Consider the following 18,731-nt stretch of genomic DNA (forward strand, 5'->3'; position numbering starts at 1 on the left):
ACTTTTATAGGCTTTCTTGGGAATTCAGTTTCCTGATCACTTTCAGCATTCTTAACCTCCCCAGCAACTGATCGATTTTCCATCTCCAATTCGACATCTTCAATCATATCACAAGACCTATTTTTTCTTAGGTTTACGTCCCTTGCTTGGACCACGTTGACCTGATCCACTCTCCTTATTGCAGTTTAACTTTGATTTTAGCGCATTCTTTTTGTAAATTGCACAGGCTGACCTGCAATCCAGTGTTGGGCACTGGTGTGTGTCAAGCTTATCGTGAGAAAACCTGGCTTTGTGAAAGAACGATGAATCGTCTGGTATATCCACACCATACGTATTATCCAATTGTGACGGACCAGCTGAACTGGGCTTGTTCAAATCTGATGGGATTGACTTTTTTGCACTTGAATTGGGCTTCACTTTTTCAGGCCCACACGAAGTGGACTTCACATTATCACCAGATGGAATACTTTTAGGGTTAATAGGAGACTTGTCAACATCAATACCCTTTTTTCATAGGGTACATCCTCTGTAGAAGTAAAAGTGGATTCAAGGTTCTTTTTAAGATTGTTGGAAATGCAAAAAGGCGATGTATCAGCCACCTTTACAGGCTCTGTAATCGATTTTTTCACTAAAACCGCACCCTTGTACTTTTCATAGACATGAAGGTGTTACGATCCCACATCGCCCAAGTATGGAATTGGGTGATGGCTTATAAGTCAAGGTGTTCCCTCCTCCTTCAAGCTAGCTTTTGGGAGTGAGTTCTACACTTGGGCTTATGGCTAGTCCGAGCTCACCCCCGGTTCGTCCCCAGGTGAGAATTCGGGTCTTCCCCTGTTTGTCCCCAGAAGACCATGACAATTGGTATCAGAGCTAGCCCGCCTTTCGGGACCCGACACCTCGGAGTGGTGGCTTGGACCCGAAGAGAGGGTGCCAACCGTGACCAACATAGCCGTGACCAACGAGGACGTTGGTTCTTTAAGGGTGGGGTATTGTTACGATCCCACATCGCCCAAGTATGGGATTGGGTGATGGCTTATAAGTCAAGGTGTTCTCTCCTCCTTCAAGCTAGCTTTTGGGAGTGAGTTCTACACTTGGGCTTATGACTAGTCCGAGCTCACCCCCGGTTCGTCCCCAGGTGAGAATTCGGGTCTTCCCCGGTTCGTCCCCAGAAGACCATGACAGAAGGTTGAGATTTGATGGTGTACTATTATCATCAACCTACAGGTTATTACCCAAAATACCATATTCGAATTCAAAATTTGAATTCTCGTGGACTTGCTCGCCAACATTACTCGGGATCGGAGAACCTGTCACCGGCCCCGGAGACATCAACCCATCTGCTCCTTCATCCTCAATAATCGGACCTTTAGTCTCATCACCCATTTTGTTGTCATTAGAAATCTTATCTTCTTGATCAACCTCAACAAAATTAAATTATTGACCGAATCCATAAACGTCTCCATATCATCTACATCGATATATTGGATTGGATTGAAATCCATTCCAACTTCATGGACCCAAAGAATTGCTTTTTGATTGTTTTCTAGCACCGTAAGTTTTTCTTTGAAGATCACTGACGGCGAAAACACCTCCATGAATACGAAGAACGAACCAGCTTGAGACAATTCAAGGGAGCTTTTTGGCATAAAGAGAACATCTCCCAAGCCTTGGACAGCCATATACACATTCTCTAAACAACCATAATCCATTGGAATACCTCTTACCTCCACCCAAACTAATCTCGAGTACCTCCCTACTCTATCCTTCATAGGAATAACTTTTAAGAATTCATCTTTTCCGTTACTCAATCGAGGCCCTTGACACACGTTTTGAAAACTCTTCAAGTCGGAACATCGAATTATGTAGACATATATTCCCCATAAAAAGCATTTGTTAATTTTACCATTGCGTTCAATAAGTCATTTAGCAAGCTTCTCTTTAGAGAAGGCAATCTTATCAATGATCAAGACCATTAAGTTCAAACTCTCACTAATTTCTTCATTGACAAATAGAAATGGAGGACAATTGATGAGAGACACAATTGATTGATGAGAGACACAGTTGATTTGATGAGAGATCAAGCTAATAAATGGTTATTATTGATAAATGAGATATAATCTAATGATTATTTTTTTTGTCAACTAAGATTTTTGAAAGATGATTAGTTAAAATAACTTTATTATTATATATAATAATAAATAATAATAATATAGATAGATATAGATATAGATATAGATATAGATAGATAATATAGATATAGATAGATGGATATAGATACTAAAGAATTAAAGATTACACATTTACATTTGTTAAAACATATATTTTATTTTTTTTATTATTATTATTATTATTATTATTATTATTATTATTATTATTATTATTATTATTATTATTATTATTATTATTATTATTATTATTATTACTCTATATACTAAAATACATGTCCAATTTCGTTGTTTCAGTTATATCGGATTGTCGTTTTGAGTTTGCGTTCATACTACACACGGCCCTTCAACTACGGCTCAATTTACACAACGACCCCTCAATCGGCTCAATTTACACAACGACCCCTCAAGTTTTCAGTTATATCGGATTGTCGTTTTGAGTTTGCGTTCACACTACACACGGCCCTTCAACTACGGCTCAATTTACACAACGACCCCTCAATTTTACATTTCTCAGGGGTAGAAAATGTAAATATATAATTTTATTAAAATAAAAGAAACTAATTCCACCCGAATTTTTAACGGGTCCTATCTTCTCGCTCGGTGCGAATCAAATTTCTCTGAGACCACCGTTCATCTCGAAAAAAATCTAATGAAACAACGGGACTAACTAGGCGCGAAATGGACATCGTTAAAAGAACACTAGATAACAGGCCCTATATTCTCGCTCGGTACGAGTTAAATTTTTCCGAGTCAACCGTTTAACTCGAAATAATTTTACGAACACAACGCGACTAACTATACGCGAAATGGATATCGTTCAAAAAACACTAAATATTTCGGGCTATATTACATACATATACATACAGGTCCAACAAACAACCCAACCTACTAGATATATTAGGTACCAAACAACGTATATCCAAATTCGACCGCGCATCGAAAACAACCGCAGCAACGCGCGGTCGAATTTTTTTCTAGTTATTTACAAATGTAAGATACTTTAGTCAATTCGCGATAACAATTACAGTACATGTTTTTTGTGCTTATATTTTCTTACATCACGTTAATGTTTTATTTGTTAAAATTACTTTATTCGTTTAATTTTATTAATAGAAAATATTTTAATAGTTTTTGAAATATATAACAGATATCTATTAATTTGTTTAATCTATCGGTGATCAAATTTTTGTATCTTATTAATGATGTCGTTGAACAAAGTTTCTTCTTTTCGTTAGATCTCACATAGTCGGGTTTTCATCGAATACTTTGAGATCTTCATGATAATAAATGACTATTGTACCTTTCCAATCAAACATAATAAAAACACATTTGCATAATTGCATGCCTTTAAATAACATTTGCATTACATGTTACTAAATAAATTAATTTAGAGTTTATAGTATGTATCATCAGAAGCAGCAAAAACTGGTTGCCAACTTGCCATAGAAAAGTTGTCAACATGTTTGGTAACATTATATGATATAAACAGCTCCAGCCATTTTACATATATGAAGGCAAAGATACAATTTACAATTAGAAGTTACACAGGAAATTAGTATTATCGCTCCATATAAAAAAAACTAGATAAACAACTTTGTGAAAACTAATGAACACAAGGTCGGAAGATAAATGAGATCTTCATTCTTCAATCTCTTAGCGCACCTTTTCAATCCGTTCTTATCTATAACATGTTTTAGCAGTTCTAACGTTTACTCTTACACGTTTAAAAATAAATACATACACAAAACGGGACTATACTTTTTCAGAGTGTTTACATACAAATTGAACAATCAAGGAATGACATTGAACCATAAATAAACCACTCATTGAATGATCCCTCATGGGAAAAAAAATCTCCTGCAGGAAAATAGAAGATATTGAGTAATTTGTGGCAGTAAATTTTCCGGATTGTTGCTTGTTTTGCTAAATAGAATTAATGTTAGAACTTGTGGTCTTATTTATTGGTTATCGGTGACCTATCACGGCCATGATTGTATATGTGAAAGGGCATCATCACTGGTCATCACTAGTTTATCATGGCCATGATACGTGGACGGCTAGTTATTAAGAGACAGTTATTCATTCTGATGGTTGAACAGGCATATTTGTTCATACAGTTATGTTGGTTCATAAAAAGACAAGATAGTTAGGACATAACTGCCATATTTTCAACTATAAATATGTCTATGATTTCCATCGGATCAACCAACAAATTTTGGAATAATCACTTTCACTTTCACAAATGATATTCAATGATTTTCATGTGAACTTTATGTACGCTGGCATAACGTTCTTAAATTGAGGTTGAATCCTGCGATGAAGTTGATCGAGAACTCGGCAGCCAGATGAATCCGAGTTATCGCCGAGAACTCCCCGATTTTTGCAACCTTGAGGACAGTGATTAACACGTCCTCAATTCTTGTTTTCTCAGATACCATTCAACTTATATTCAACAATTAAACAAGAGTGGTTTAAAAGGCTTAGCTAGTAATGATGATATATATCTATCAATAGCTAAGCTATTAAAGACGAATACCACAATTAAGCTTTCCCTTATTTTCAATACATCCGTTTGAATCAATTTAACCCATAAAAATCATTGATTAACATCCTTTGATCCAATTTCATTGTTCAAATCAAACTTCGATAGTTATTTCTTACATGTCCAATAACATCATATGAACAAAACCTCTATTTTTACATCGTTCAATTTTGGCAATCTAATTCCATAATCATCTAATTTAAACTATAGAAACCAAAAACAAGTATTAAATTGAATTTTGATTACGACTTGAATTAAACTTAGAAATGAGATAGGTTTGATTTCACTTGTTTAAACTCTTTTTGCTCTTTAAAATTCTCGAAAATGAAAGTGCATGAAAGTATGTAGGTGAATTTCCCCGATTCTATCTTATTTATTCCATTTAATTAGTTATTTACTCATGCAATCCCCGAACTTTTGACTTTTTTGTTCCTAAAGTTTTATCTTTAACGCTATTGATCCCTAAAGTTCCAACTATTTTGGCATGTAGAAATTGTCATATTTCTAATATACAGTTTAACAGTATTAGCGTCTTCATAGATTATTCAGCATATACGACATGTGATTGATTATTATATAGCTAAATAATAATAATAATAAGTACATCATTATTTAAAATTTTTTGGAATGTTACATTTTATTAGCATAGTAATTAAGAATTTTAATTTGTATTTAAAAGTTAAAATTAAATGTTGCGGGTGATCAAGAAAAAAGTTGGAAGGCCAGGAGCACTCGTTTGATCAGAATATGAAAAACATTTAATTAGCCAAATAAATAAATGTTTTTCGTATTCTGAATGAACGAGTCCTCCCGGCCCTCCAACTTCTTCTTCATTACCCGCAACATTTAATTTTGAGTTTTAAATACAATTTTACATTCCTAATTACAGTGATAGTAAAACATAACATTCAAAAATTTTAGAATAGTAATAATGTATTTATTATTATTATTTAGCCGTATACTAATTAGTCACATGCCTTATTGTATATCCGTAATGAGTTCTATAAGTTGAATTATCTATAGAGCCGTTGATACTAATAAACTATATGCTAGAAATCTGACAATATCCGAGTGTCAAAATAGTTGAAATTTGGAGATTAAAAGAGTTGAATGATAAAACTTTAGGGACCAAAAGAGTTTAAAGCCAGAAATTCAAGAATTAATTGTGTATATAACAAATTAAATGAAATAAATAAAATATATACAAGGACATTAACGTACATACTCCCATGTTCTTTCATTTTCGCGAATATTAAACAGCAGAAGGCTTCAAGCAAGTGATACTAATCATATCTCATCCGTTTCAAGTCTAATTCAACTCGTACTCACAATAATAATTCAATCTAATAGTTGTTTTTGGTTTATATTGTTTGAATTAGATGATTTTGGTGATTATGAATTGGACTGGTGAAATTGAACGAAATAGAGATAGGGGTTTTGTTCTTATGATGTTACAGGACATGCAGGAACTATCAAAGTTTGAATTGGATAATGTAAATGATGAAATTGGATAAAAAGATGTTAACCCATAATTTTGATAGGTTAAATTGATTCAACTAGGTGTAAGAAAAATAAAGGGAAACTTAATTGTGATATAAAACAAATATGCATAGCCTACTTTCAATTCAGGATCCCTTTTCATAGATATATGGTTGACAATTTGTTCCCGATATGAAAGTTTATAAGTGTTGTAGAACTCCCCAATTAAAACCGATTACTCCTCGATTGCTCCTTTTTAGGAACATCCGAGTTTCCATAATCTAAGTAACTAATTGGTCAACGTAGGTGAATAAGGTCAAAATCGAATTAAGTTGGTCAAATTCAGATTTAGTCAGTTAAACTCGATCATAGTCAATATTGGTCAATATTTAAATATGAAATTAAATTAAATTAAATTTTTAGAGTTTTTGAACAAATGAATATTATGTATATGTTTCTAGACAATTATATTAACATTTACGTTTATGTTTATGGATTTCTTGTATATTTACACATAATTTTGAAATTTATTTCTTAAACGTATTTAAAGTCCAATCCGATTACTCCATGATTAGTGATTACTCCCCGAGTTGCCGATTACTCCCTCAAAAGTCCAGACCGAGTACTCCCTCGATCAGTGATTTTTGCAACCTTAGTGAATGTCGCATATTTGTAACATTATTAAGAAGAAAAAAAAGAGAATCGTGTACCTTCATATTGAGAGAGGTAAAGAGAATATATCAAGAAGTGAAAGCAAAAATTCTATCTGAAATTTTGGTTCGGCAAATCGGACACTCAGAACAGGCAAGGGAACACAATTTACATACTGCAAAAGAAGTGAAAGTAATATCATCAATCAAATCACGTGGTTAAGTATTGGTGACAAGTAACATCAACTGCAATAGCAAAACTTACGACTAAAATGCCGACACGGAAGAAGCATCGCTGCTGTTGGTGACTCGAAGCAGACTTTACATACATGAGAATTTGCATCTCCATTACCCACGTAATTGACCTCTTTTGCCTTCATTTCTTGCATTCGAGCCTAATACCATATAATCATAAACCAGAAAAGGACATAAGATTACATAAGTAATATCTAAGTACATATGACCAACTGGGGTAACTGGTTTTAGGTCAATTTTTGGTATGTGTTGAAAAGGGTCGGGCTATGCCACCCCAAACACTAAGTACCTACGATCAAATAAGTATCTCATTTCAAAAGCATATATTCTTCCAAATAAAATGATTTGGGATGCTTTATGCATATATATACACGTTAAAGCAATTTTCAACGTGTTGATCTATTCGACCCGTTTACTTTCTAACCAACCCTTTTTACCCATGAAAGGAAACACAACGCCAGTCAGCAAATTGACAAGTAAGTGGGTTCATATTACCACCTCTCAGAAACATTGATTACTTATGTACTTATTAAAGAAATACGTATTTAATAAATTCATACAAACTTATGTACCTTCAAACGAGCAACTAGGGGCTCTTCTTTTGCAACATAATGAGCCGTTTGCGAAACAACCAAACCTTGTCTCTCTTTAACACCTAAATTGTTACTCTCCCCATTTTCTACTTTCGGTTGTTCAACATTTTCAGGTCTTTCCGCATTTCGTCCATCACTATTCGATTCAGGAAGCGCGCCTTTAGCTTCTTTCTTCAGCTGAGCAACAAGAACCCACATATTTGCCAAATCGTTTTCTAACGAGGCTTCCTTTTTCTTTGCCTCCTCGACTTTTTTCCTGTATTCCTCTTCTACAAGTTCTTTCTCAGACAAAGCGGACTCAAGTCTCGCCTCTCTTTGCTTCCTTGCCTGTAACTCCATTCTTAAATCTTCTAAGTCAAGGCTCCATGAGTCAAACTCATCGTATGCATCCTTGACTCGACTAGAGGACCGGTTTTTTCGGGCGGGTTTTATTGAATCATACTTGCGACTACCAGATTTTAAATTTGCCAACTCACAAGCACCTATTAACTCTTTTTCAAGTTTTGAATTATCGAGTGAAAGTTTAGTGACTTCACCGGCTAAATTCTTGAGTTCAACCGCAGCAGCAGACGCCAACTCCTTTGCGTAAGACGCTTCTTCTGAAAGTTTCTGATTCTGTACGTATAATCCACTGTTCTCTTCTAGGATATGAACACGCTCTAGCTTTAGCTTTACATTCTCTACCTCCTGATCAGACAGATAAAGAAGTAAAGAACATGTCAGGAAAGCAACAATGTACTTATGAACAGGAATTAGAGGAGGAAATTTCAACCAGTGTACTTATGAACAGGTCAAAGGAACAAGTTGAAAGTTGCCCAGATTCTATTTCTTCAATATGGTGACAATGATCTAAACTGTTGAATAAAATAATCTAAATGGTTGTAAGAATTAAAAAAGTGATCATTGGGCAACAATTCATCCTGTTCAGAAAATTTGACCCTTGTGAACTTCCCTAAGCAATTTATTTGACAATGGCGACCCATCTGAAATAAAACACAACTAAAATCAACCCATTGATTAGTATATCGTTTCAAACTGACGCCAGTAATCACCTGAATTTTGATTTTTGTCTCTAGCTCATCAATGTACTCTTTGGATCGATGTTGTTCTGAAGATGACACTTGCTTCTCATTGGCAATAGCCAGCTGTTGTTCCAGCAACATGATTCTATCCTGCAATTCTTTGTTTTCTGCACACTGAAATAGAAAATAAATAAATCAAGAGTCTAGAGAGTTGAAAAGCAAAGTTGTGTGTTTCAGTAAAACTGTATAGATAGCTAGAGATACGTAAATAAAGGGAAGGTGTTGATGGCATAATATTTTGACGTACAAAGCTACCCTAAATTGAAGTGTACGGCGAAGTGTGGACATGTAAACCAAAATGTGAAGCACTGTTTTAGCTAGAATAACAATTTGTTTTCAACCAAATACTATAAAAGACAATATCTGATTATTACAAGTATTTGCATTATAGATCCATATACCTTATTCTTCCATTCTTCCTGAAGAATGCGGTTGTCTGCTGACATGATCTACAATCATACATGGCAATCAAGCAAAAGAATCAATTAACATCTTAAATTGGCTTAAAATGTCAATACCATGTAACAATATGTAGTCAAGCTTGTAATTTAATTCAATTAAGTTTGAGAAAATTATTATATATATTAGATATAACCACAAAAGGTTCAAGAGTATCTCAAATGGAAACTAACCTCTAGCTCAAAACCCTTCTCATCACACTGGGTCATCAATTTCATCATTGTCTGTTTTTAAGAAGAGACAGAAAAAAAAAAGACAATATGTTAATATAATTATTATCAGTTAGGTTGTGGACAATACAGAAGAAAGATAGGTTTGAAGGTATACCTGCTGCATATCAGCCAAGGATGTACTAGAAATCGAAGCTTCATTGCTTTCAACAATCTGTTTCTCCAAGGCGCTCATCTGCCTTCTTTTTTCTTCTATGTCATGTTCCAGCTGATCTATCTGGGTATTATCAAACATTTATTAGTGATCCACATAATTCAATATGTTGCAATTACACTATAATCAAAGTACGAGTCATCATAATTCTATCTGTTTACTCTTCTCAGGGTTTATTTCCCACACATGCGTATATTCACAAAAAAAAAAAAAAAACAAAACAAAAACAAAAACAAAAACAAAAACTAGGCTTAGGTAAGCTAGCTATTATTATTATTATTCTTTATCTTTATTTCAAAAGGCAAGTTGTCGGAATCACCCAAAGGGGTATTAACCACCTTCGTGATCATTTGCCACGCACGCACGCGCTTTCAGAGGAAACCTGAATCACATTGAAGGAACCGATCCCTAAACCATCATGAGGGGCAGGCAGACTGGGTTTGAATGATGGATCCGGGAGAAAACCCCCCTCGAGGTCGATCTGGAGCTCCATATTCTCCATAATCAGGCAGATTAATTAAGAGGGTGAGCTGAGTGAGGCTCGAACTCACGACCTCAACCTCAGCCCCAAACACAAGGGATGGGAATACCACTCGGCTAGAAGCGCGGTAAACCAATCCACTAACTTTTCACATCATCCATATCCATTTAGGTCATCTATATTCATTTAAATGGATCGGATCAGATGGATATCCAATGGATCGGACATCCATTGCCATCTCTAGTGCCGGTAGCGGTAAGCTAGCTATTATAATTGAGATTACGATTCATTTTTGCAACTGCTATCTGAATTACATGGCAACACTAGAACGGTTCATTTTTTTCAACTGTTATCAGAATTAGACGATTAGTCATTGTGTGTGTATGTGAGGAAAGAGATAAGTACAAGGATTTACTTGGGACTTGGAGCTCTCAGGATCATTTGCGGACTGCTCTGTTAAACGTTTCATTGTACTTGTACTGAATGCGATCTCTCCAGCAAGCATCTTCACTCTCTCTACTAGAAGGTCCATCTCATCTATTGAGAGTCCACCCTGTAGTAAAACAAAATGCAATTAATATAATTGAAACAAATATTCCTGCATTTTTTATGTGAAATCAAGTGTAAAACAGATTGTTAAGCTAATATAAGAACACCAAAATAAAACAGAGTGTAAGCTTGCTGAGTTTAATTAGAAAACAGGAAAGAAAGGATATGAATTCACCACTTTAATCTACTTTAATCTCTAAAGGAGTTTATTTCAACAAGATTTTAAAGATAAAGGAAACACTTCAAACTACGAAGATCATATGACCTATAAAGGAAAATGAAGATTTAGGGTAAACAGAGCTTGAAAACCATAGAATTCATATTCATCAAATCTGTCTTTTACATTCCAGCAACCTCTTTTTATAGAGGAATCAAGCTCTAGACCATTCTAAACCCTAGTCAAAAGTTAAAATAAAAGCTGGAGATGTACGGACTGCTCCCTAACAAACATAGACTAAATCAGTTGGGACCATTTGTACCACTTGGGACCACTTTTGTCTCTTCCTGATTTGTTTTGCTGATTTGCCTCTATGTTTCTCCATACTTATTTTGTTGGATTCTAAGGCTTCATTTTCAACTAAAAGAACATAATTAAAACTAGTAAAATCACACACACACACATATGTTGATTATTCATACAAACATAATGCATGAGACTTGGTTATTCAAAGCAAGTAAGATAGTAATGGTAATGGCCTAAGCCATCCATTTAAGTAAGGTGCACCCTTGGGTGAATTTACGGTCACCAAACAAACCCTCATAATGAGACATAGCAGGTATCACAACCATAGCTTGACTTGTATCCAACTATCCATTACCCAATCCGGTTGTGTGATTATATGCTTTTCCTTTGATATGACAACCGTGTCAATTTTCTAACTTAGATTAGTATGATGAAGAGATAAAAAGGACTCCATCACAAACTCACAATTATTCAGAAACCATTGGTGCAAGTACTAAAAATAAATCTACGGAGCTATCTAAGTATGCATCAAACCATTGAAAGATCGCATAAAGTATACTCAATTTACAATCTCTTAAATGGATTATGAATAAAACTTTCGGGTCGATTTTTAAAGGGGACCCAGGTTCAATCTCCACTAGCTCCACTTTGGAGGCTTAGACTTTCAAAAAAATTATATAAATATATATTAACAAAAGTTTGGATCATGCTCATGTTATTATATCATTCAAAACACGTACACCAAAAATCTGGCAATCAAAAAATCCACAAGAAGAACAAGAGTGTCGACAAACATACCGGTAACAGCTTCGCACCACTGGTGACTTCGCCCGCCTGAGTAGATTCAGTGATAGTGCTACCTGCTGCTAAGTCATTCTGAATGTCACTGTGCAAGAGCAGAGAACCATTCTGAAATCCAAGGCATTAACAAGATGGGATGTCAAGCTCAAGTTGCATACATCAAAATGCAAAAGATTCAAGGTGTGTTGAAGATTCAGTTGTAACTAGTACAAAACGGATGCAAGACTTGAAGAGCTATTTGCATAAAAAAAATTTAAGCCAACAAAAAGAGTTAATCAGGCATCAAAATCTAGAAATTCACATCTCATACAATAAAGGTCATATCACACTGACACTACTTTTTGATGATACTAATAAAGGCGCTGAAAATTTTTTCATTGTGGTTATCAGTTCTTATTAAAAAACGATGGAGAACAATGAACATACCTCATCATCATTGGCAGGAGTGTTTCGATGAGCAGATACATCAGTCAACCCAGGAATTGAATCTTTTGAGGAAACAAGTATTAGCTTAGTTAGCCTCTGAATTCTGCTCATGAGTGCAGCCTTTGCTTCTTCCTCTTCCTCTAATCGTGATTGCATCTTCACCTGTCCCTCTTCTAACTATTATACAAACAATATATATATAGAATATAGAATACAATTAAAGTAAACTTCATTATCAAGAAAATGTTAAAAAGGATAATGAACCTGTCAACGAAATTATCACCTTTTGTTTTAAACTCATAATCTCTTCCGGATTAACACCAACAAGCATCCCTCTCTTCAATTGATCAAGCTCTAGCTTAAGAGCTGATATCTCTCTTTGGTACTTCTTAATTAAAGATTTTTCGTCAATAATCTGCAAAACAGATATTACAAGAACATTGAACATTGAGCTTAATATAGCTGTTCTCAGTATCGTCCAAAGGAAATCAAATCACCAATGTTACAACAAACCTTATTTTGATGTGCATATATTTCAATGCGTTTTGCCCTACTAGCAAATTTTAATGTATTGTGAGTCTCCTCCATACTACTTGATGCCGGGGTTATTGTGCAGACGAGCTGGAAACAGAACAAAAGTTAAATGTGGTAATGCTTCTATGTACAAATATATATAAATACCACACGAAACATGGTATGATGTTAATTCGATAGCATCATGAAGATTAAAGAAGGAAAAACTAGAGATGATCAAAACTCAAGATTCAAGATTTTTATCCTTACTGAAACATGTCCATGGCCACTCAAAGAAGACTGTAGAATGCGGGTAAGCTTGGAATCTCTATAAGGAATATGAGTAGCCCTTCCCTCACTAAGCTTTCCAATAACCTGGAAGTCCAGTTCAAATACTTACCCGTATTAAACCATCATATTTTTTTTATTTTTAATTTTTGATTTTTTGAAAGGCAATTAAACCATCATATTACTGGATATACAGAAGTACCAAATGTTTTGTTAAAGAAATACGTAACCACTTACAGTTCCAAGTGTTAGAAGACTTTTGTTTATGTACGATCCTTCTTTCCTCCTTAGTCCAGTTGTTTCGGTTTTTGAGCTTTCTGATCCCGCCAAATCAATTAAATTCTAAACACAAAATTAAACTATTTAATTAATAAGCAATGAAACATAAAGCAACTCGTGTAATAAAGAGAAGTAATATGGTTGTTGCATACAAGTTGAGAAAATATGACTCCATCGTATTCGTCACCATGAGAGCTACTTTCAATCATCTGCAAGTTAACATTATATGTGAAGAGATAGTTCTAAGCAATTGTTGAAGCTTATCAAGAGAGAAAGTGACATGTACATATATAACGCGTGATGAGGTCAACTATAGGTGATTTGAACAACGAAAAACTATGTTGTACGCATAAAATACAATATCAGCACGGTCGTAAAACAACACAGTTAGCATGTACTTCATGTGTACAACAGTATATTTCCATGTACCAAACATTTCCCATACGAAACTATTAGAGAATAAATGAAATGCCCGGTTTGATGATTCAACTGGGTTAAGTTAAGCATCCTCAAGCAATTCGATGATTAAACTAAGATTGAGTTAAACATCCTACAACAGTTTGATGTTTGAACTAGGATTACTACATTTCTATTCACCGTGTGATATATGTTTGCTTGAAATTTTAGCTGCTACTACTTTAAATATCAAATCTGTCGCATCTTAACTATTATTTGATGTGTTAATTACCTTATGCTTGTCCAGCATTTAACATACATAATTGAGGTCAACATCAAAAGCGAAGAACTTGAATATGTGTGAAAAATATAATTTATTCCATCCAACGAATATAATCTTATAAAGAGATAGCTACACATATGATTCAAATGGATTGCATACCAGGGTGAATATAGTATGACTACGACTGCTAAGAAGGTTGAAGTTATTTGAACCGATGTGCCGATGCTCTGCAAAAAGTGAGTATCAAGAAGCGTTAGATGGTATCAATGGCAGCCAGAAGATGTTATGAAACATTATAATCGCATAAATAAGATCCCACAGTGTTGATTAGTACATACTTACATTGCAAAGGGTTAATTTTATACCATTTTTTATTTCAATTGCAAACTTATAATCAGATAAGATTTTTTTATTTTAAAAATAATAATAATAATAGTTGCTGAAAAGTACTGTATGTAGTCTAAGAGACAGATAAGCATACACAGATTGAGTTATACCTTCACCAGCAGCAATGAAAGAAAGGGCATGCCCAGGAGATAAAACCACCTCTTCCTTTATACCCTCGACATATGTACCCTATCAATCAAGGAATAGAAAACATAATCAGATCACAAGTATAAATTATCCACGCATATAATAATATATTACAAACGAACCAATGTCAAGAACAAGAGCTGATGTATTTAGGTGAAAGAAACATAATTATTAAATATATATTCTAATTCTAATTAATGACGGTAAGTCTAATATTCTGCTCAACCCGGTAAGCTGTTAAAGTGTTAACGTTAACAGAGATGGAGTGGGAAATAACAGATATCAATATACTATATGGACAAGACTGAAAGATGTATAGAAAGTTAACGCAGAAACCTGTGCATCTTCTCGAACACGCAAATTTTGGCCCGTTGGATCAAGCAGATCATTGATCACCTGCAAGAGAAATATAATCAGTAAGGTTAATCACAAAATATTACACAAACGCTTCATGTGAGGCCCTCAATGGAGGACGCGACCACTTGCGGAAATGGATGGGAATGCCAAATTTATATTAAAAAAAAAATGGAAAAACATAGGAGTGTATTAGCAAGCTAACCATCTCCCATGTTGTGGTGTACCTCATTATATATCTCGATATATGACACGCGGAGTAAGAACTCCCTTCCAGGCGTCTGAAATGTAAATACAAAATGTTCATTTGGCTCACATATAATAATGTGAGTGAACCAAGATTGCAAGCATAATTACACACACACACATATAGACACACCTATAAGCTTCTCAAGCTTTCTAATAATGCAAGCCAGGCCAATTGATGAATGTAAATATGTATTTATATTAAAGCTATATACATACCTATAAGCATACAAATCCAAAAACATGTATGTCTGTGTCTACTAAACTGCCCATAGAGGGGGTCGGGTGCAAAGAAAGAAGCTTTAAATAGAAAACGTACAAAGCACAAAATAAGTAGCTGGAGATCACTTACATCCTGAATAATGGTGAAAACATCCTTTATCGCCAAGGGTATTATTCCAGGAGAGTTATGATCACCCTGTAAAAACAATTCAGGAAAATAAAGGGTTCTGAAAACTACTACAGATAAATGTGAAGACTCAGACAACCATATCACCAGGAAGTTATATCAACACCATCTCCATCATCAATTAATACAAAGTGAACAATAAGGGGGAGTTTGCCTTAGCGATTTGAGAGTGATTTTTTGATTATTGCGATTACAAGACGTGAATAATTTATTTTTAGTGTTTGGATAGAAAAAAATATAATTGCTTTTTTGCGTTTTAGTAGCCTCAAAACGCATTTATGAAACAGTGACTAAGGACCTACTGCACGCAAAACGCATTACTTATTTGTTGTCAAATTTACTTAACTACCCCAAAAGACACATGCTTATGCTACTGGGCAATTTTACCCACTACATAATTACCACACCAAGAGTACTACTGCACGTCTGCACCCATTGTCCAATTTATCTTCCGTTTGCATTCCTTTTTTTTTTATGTATAATAGTAGTTAAATTACAAAATTATAAGTATTTAATAAATATTAAATATGTATATTATATTATTTGAAAGAATACCCTTTTTGGTAATTTTATATGTAAAGTTATCAAATAATATGATATTTCCAAACACTCAAAAAACTAATTATTTGATTATTGCGATATCAAACAGCATAAATAAATCCAAACATCATTTAACTAAATCACGTTTTGATACGATTGATTATTTGATTATGATTATTTAAAACGCATAATCATTTTTCAAAGCGCTAAGCCAAACACCCCCTAAGTGGATCAAGTAACGATCTAAAATATTAGCTGTCTGGTAACAACTTTTTTTTTTTTTTTTTTTCTTTTTGTAATTACTCTGTACACTAATTCAAAGAAAGAAGAAATAAACAAAATAATGGACGGTAAACAATATTGGTTAATATTTATGTTTTGCAAAACATAAATCAGTTTGCTAAATTTGGAAAGGGCAATCATTATTATTAGCTTGATTTTGATGTTTCCATATTTCGAGAAATTTCAACTAGATTCCAATTGCCAATGACAGATTTACCTCTACAACTACAAGCTCTACACTCAGAGAGATTTTTTAACGTCAGTATTGGCATCACCCAAAGAGGACTTAACCACCTTCGCGATCATATGCCACCCACACACGCGTTAGGAGGAAACCCAAATCGCAACAACCCTGGCAATACGGTTGAAGGTTGGGAAAACCCCCTTTCGAGAAGCTAATTGCCGGCAGTACCAATTAGATCCGGCCCTTGGAATCGAACATGCGCCTACTCGTCGAGGACAAACAGGCCGCCCCTCGTATACCACTCAAGCAATGCCTCGGTGGTTCTACACTCAGAGATATTACAGCCAGGCATGACTAAGATTTAGCATCTAATCCATTTACCCTGCTAATTATTGAAGCTTGCTGCCCTATATATTTCTGCAAGATTTACTATCAATCTGCTTAAAAAATAATTGGACTTCACGTCCTTATTATAATATTATATAAGCTCCAGTGTTGTCAGCACTAAGGCATCGTGATATTTGCTGTCTATTACAATTTACAAATCTGCTGGACTCTCTGGTGATACCCGAACATCATAAAGATAGACAGATACTCAGTTATCATTGCTATTTCAGGTCTTAAGTGTTGATGTACTTTACGAGTCTATTAACAATGGATTGCCATGTTTGCCACCAGGTTTAATTTAGTGTGGAATCAAATTGGGGTGTTCCTAAGCTACTAGTTAAATAGAAAGTCTACAAGTGATCATGGTAGCATAAGTTGCTACTGAATGTTCTAAGATGCACACTTATGGTTCTACATAAGACCAATATCACATAAAAGAAAGCTGTACTTACATGCATTGTATGCGTCTTCCCACTACTTGTAACACCATATGCAAATACAGTTCCTGCAATAGCAAACTTACATTATATCCAACTAGTAAATGCCAAATCCCCTTTGGCCATTGTAAATGTAGATAGTAAATTATCTACAAATAAATATAATCATGTTTCTATATTTGATCTAGTTCTACCACACCATTAATGCCTTCCATAGCAGCCCTTATAACAGGTCCAGCAGCCACTTCATAAACTTCCTGCGTCTCCGCATACGATCCAAATACTTTATCTGTTAAACAAAACGACAATACAACTAACCATAACTAACATAGCCTTCCAAATCCACTTCAATTTTAAAATTTCACAAATCAAATAGTACCAAATGCATACGAAGTAGCCGGATTATACTCATTTCGGACAAGCTTATCTCCATCCGCGTACCACGCAACCTCATCTCCCCTCTGATACTCGCGCTCACTACATTCACCATAAATTCAATAAACCATAACCACATTGCCATTAACACCCTAGCAAATGTATATACCAAAAAAAAAAAAAAACATAAATACAAATCTGCTAGTAAGTTCAATTCAAAGTTACCTCAAAGGCCTAAACCTAATCGTCACCGAAATGCTATCACCGCCTCCAGGTCCGGACACGTCATCAATCGGTTCATCAATTATCTCATCGGCAGACGGATAATCTCCGTAACCACCGCCTCCAGAATACATCGGTTCAGATGAAGTTCGAACAAGTGTATCAGATCTCGAGCCGTAACCGGCTCCTGAACTGCCGTAAAACGTCGCCGTATTAGCAGAATTTGAAGATCGATTTACAGACTGTTTGAAAGATGAGGAAGATGAAGATGATGAAAACGGACTTGAAGGCTTATTACTGCTGCTGTTATTATTGTAAAATGATGAGCTGTTAGTTGTTCCTCTAGAGGATGATGCTGCCATTGACTGAGTCAACTCATCGATTCAGCAACCGGACAAATTTAGCGAATAACTTACTCAATCAAGCATATAGCATATGTCAGAGCTGCACATGTTGACTATAGATATGTGATTCAGATTTGAGAAGCTTGTTTTAGAGATAGAAAGTAATAATGTATGAATATATTTAAGAGAGAGAAAGTGTGTGTGTTTTTTGTGGTGTGTTCGGTGTGTGTTTCATGGTAATGAATTGAAGAAGAGATCCCTAGTGACTGGGAATCATACTAGGAGGGAGGTAAGTGAACAACGAAAGTACTGTATTTGTTTTTATT

At 34.8% G+C, this 18,731-nt stretch overlaps 1 protein-coding gene across 1 annotated transcript; it reads right to left on the bottom strand.

The window, feature by feature from the left end:
* Positions 1–3,662: 3,662 nt before the first annotated feature.
* LOC139894341 (kinesin-like protein KIN-7D, mitochondrial) lies at positions 3,663–18,649 on the bottom strand. The gene is made up of 25 exons (XM_071877575.1): positions 18,065–18,649; positions 17,844–17,941; positions 17,664–17,753; positions 17,480–17,532; positions 15,578–15,643; positions 15,207–15,260; positions 14,962–15,021; positions 14,589–14,667; positions 14,251–14,318; positions 13,565–13,621; positions 13,371–13,475; positions 13,116–13,220; positions 12,846–12,953; positions 12,616–12,747; positions 12,333–12,509; positions 11,904–12,014; positions 10,509–10,646; positions 9,556–9,675; positions 9,402–9,452; positions 9,171–9,218; positions 8,740–8,883; positions 7,667–8,374; positions 7,105–7,234; positions 6,900–7,015; positions 3,663–4,025 (listed from the first exon to the last, which is right to left on the bottom strand). Exons 1-24 carry the CDS (start codon positions 18,421–18,423, stop codon positions 6,930–6,932), a joined length of 3,147 nt encoding a protein of 1,048 aa, XP_071733676.1. The 5' UTR covers positions 18,424–18,649; the 3' UTR covers positions 3,663–4,025; positions 6,900–6,929.
* Positions 18,650–18,731: the final 82 nt, after the last annotated feature.

This window comes from Rutidosis leptorrhynchoides, chromosome 2 (genome assembly GCF_046630445.1).
Source record: "Rutidosis leptorrhynchoides isolate AG116_Rl617_1_P2 chromosome 2, CSIRO_AGI_Rlap_v1, whole genome shotgun sequence".
Taxonomy (NCBI): domain Eukaryota; kingdom Viridiplantae; phylum Streptophyta; class Magnoliopsida; order Asterales; family Asteraceae; genus Rutidosis; species Rutidosis leptorrhynchoides.

Bases quoted from the DNA above. Each gene is read 5' to 3' on its own strand.
- LOC139894341 (XM_071877575.1), bottom strand. From the start codon at position 18,423: ATGGCAGCATCATCCTCTAGAGGAACAACTAACAGCTCATCATTTTAC. The intron at 15,022-15,206 runs GTACACCACAAC...TTTCTCTTGCAG, and splicing joins ATATCGAGATATATAATGAG to GTGATCAATGATCTGCTTGA. The intron at 7,235-7,666 runs GTACATAAGTTT...ATATGGTATTAG, and splicing joins CCCTAGTTGCTCGTTTGAAG to GCTCGAATGCAAGAAATGAA.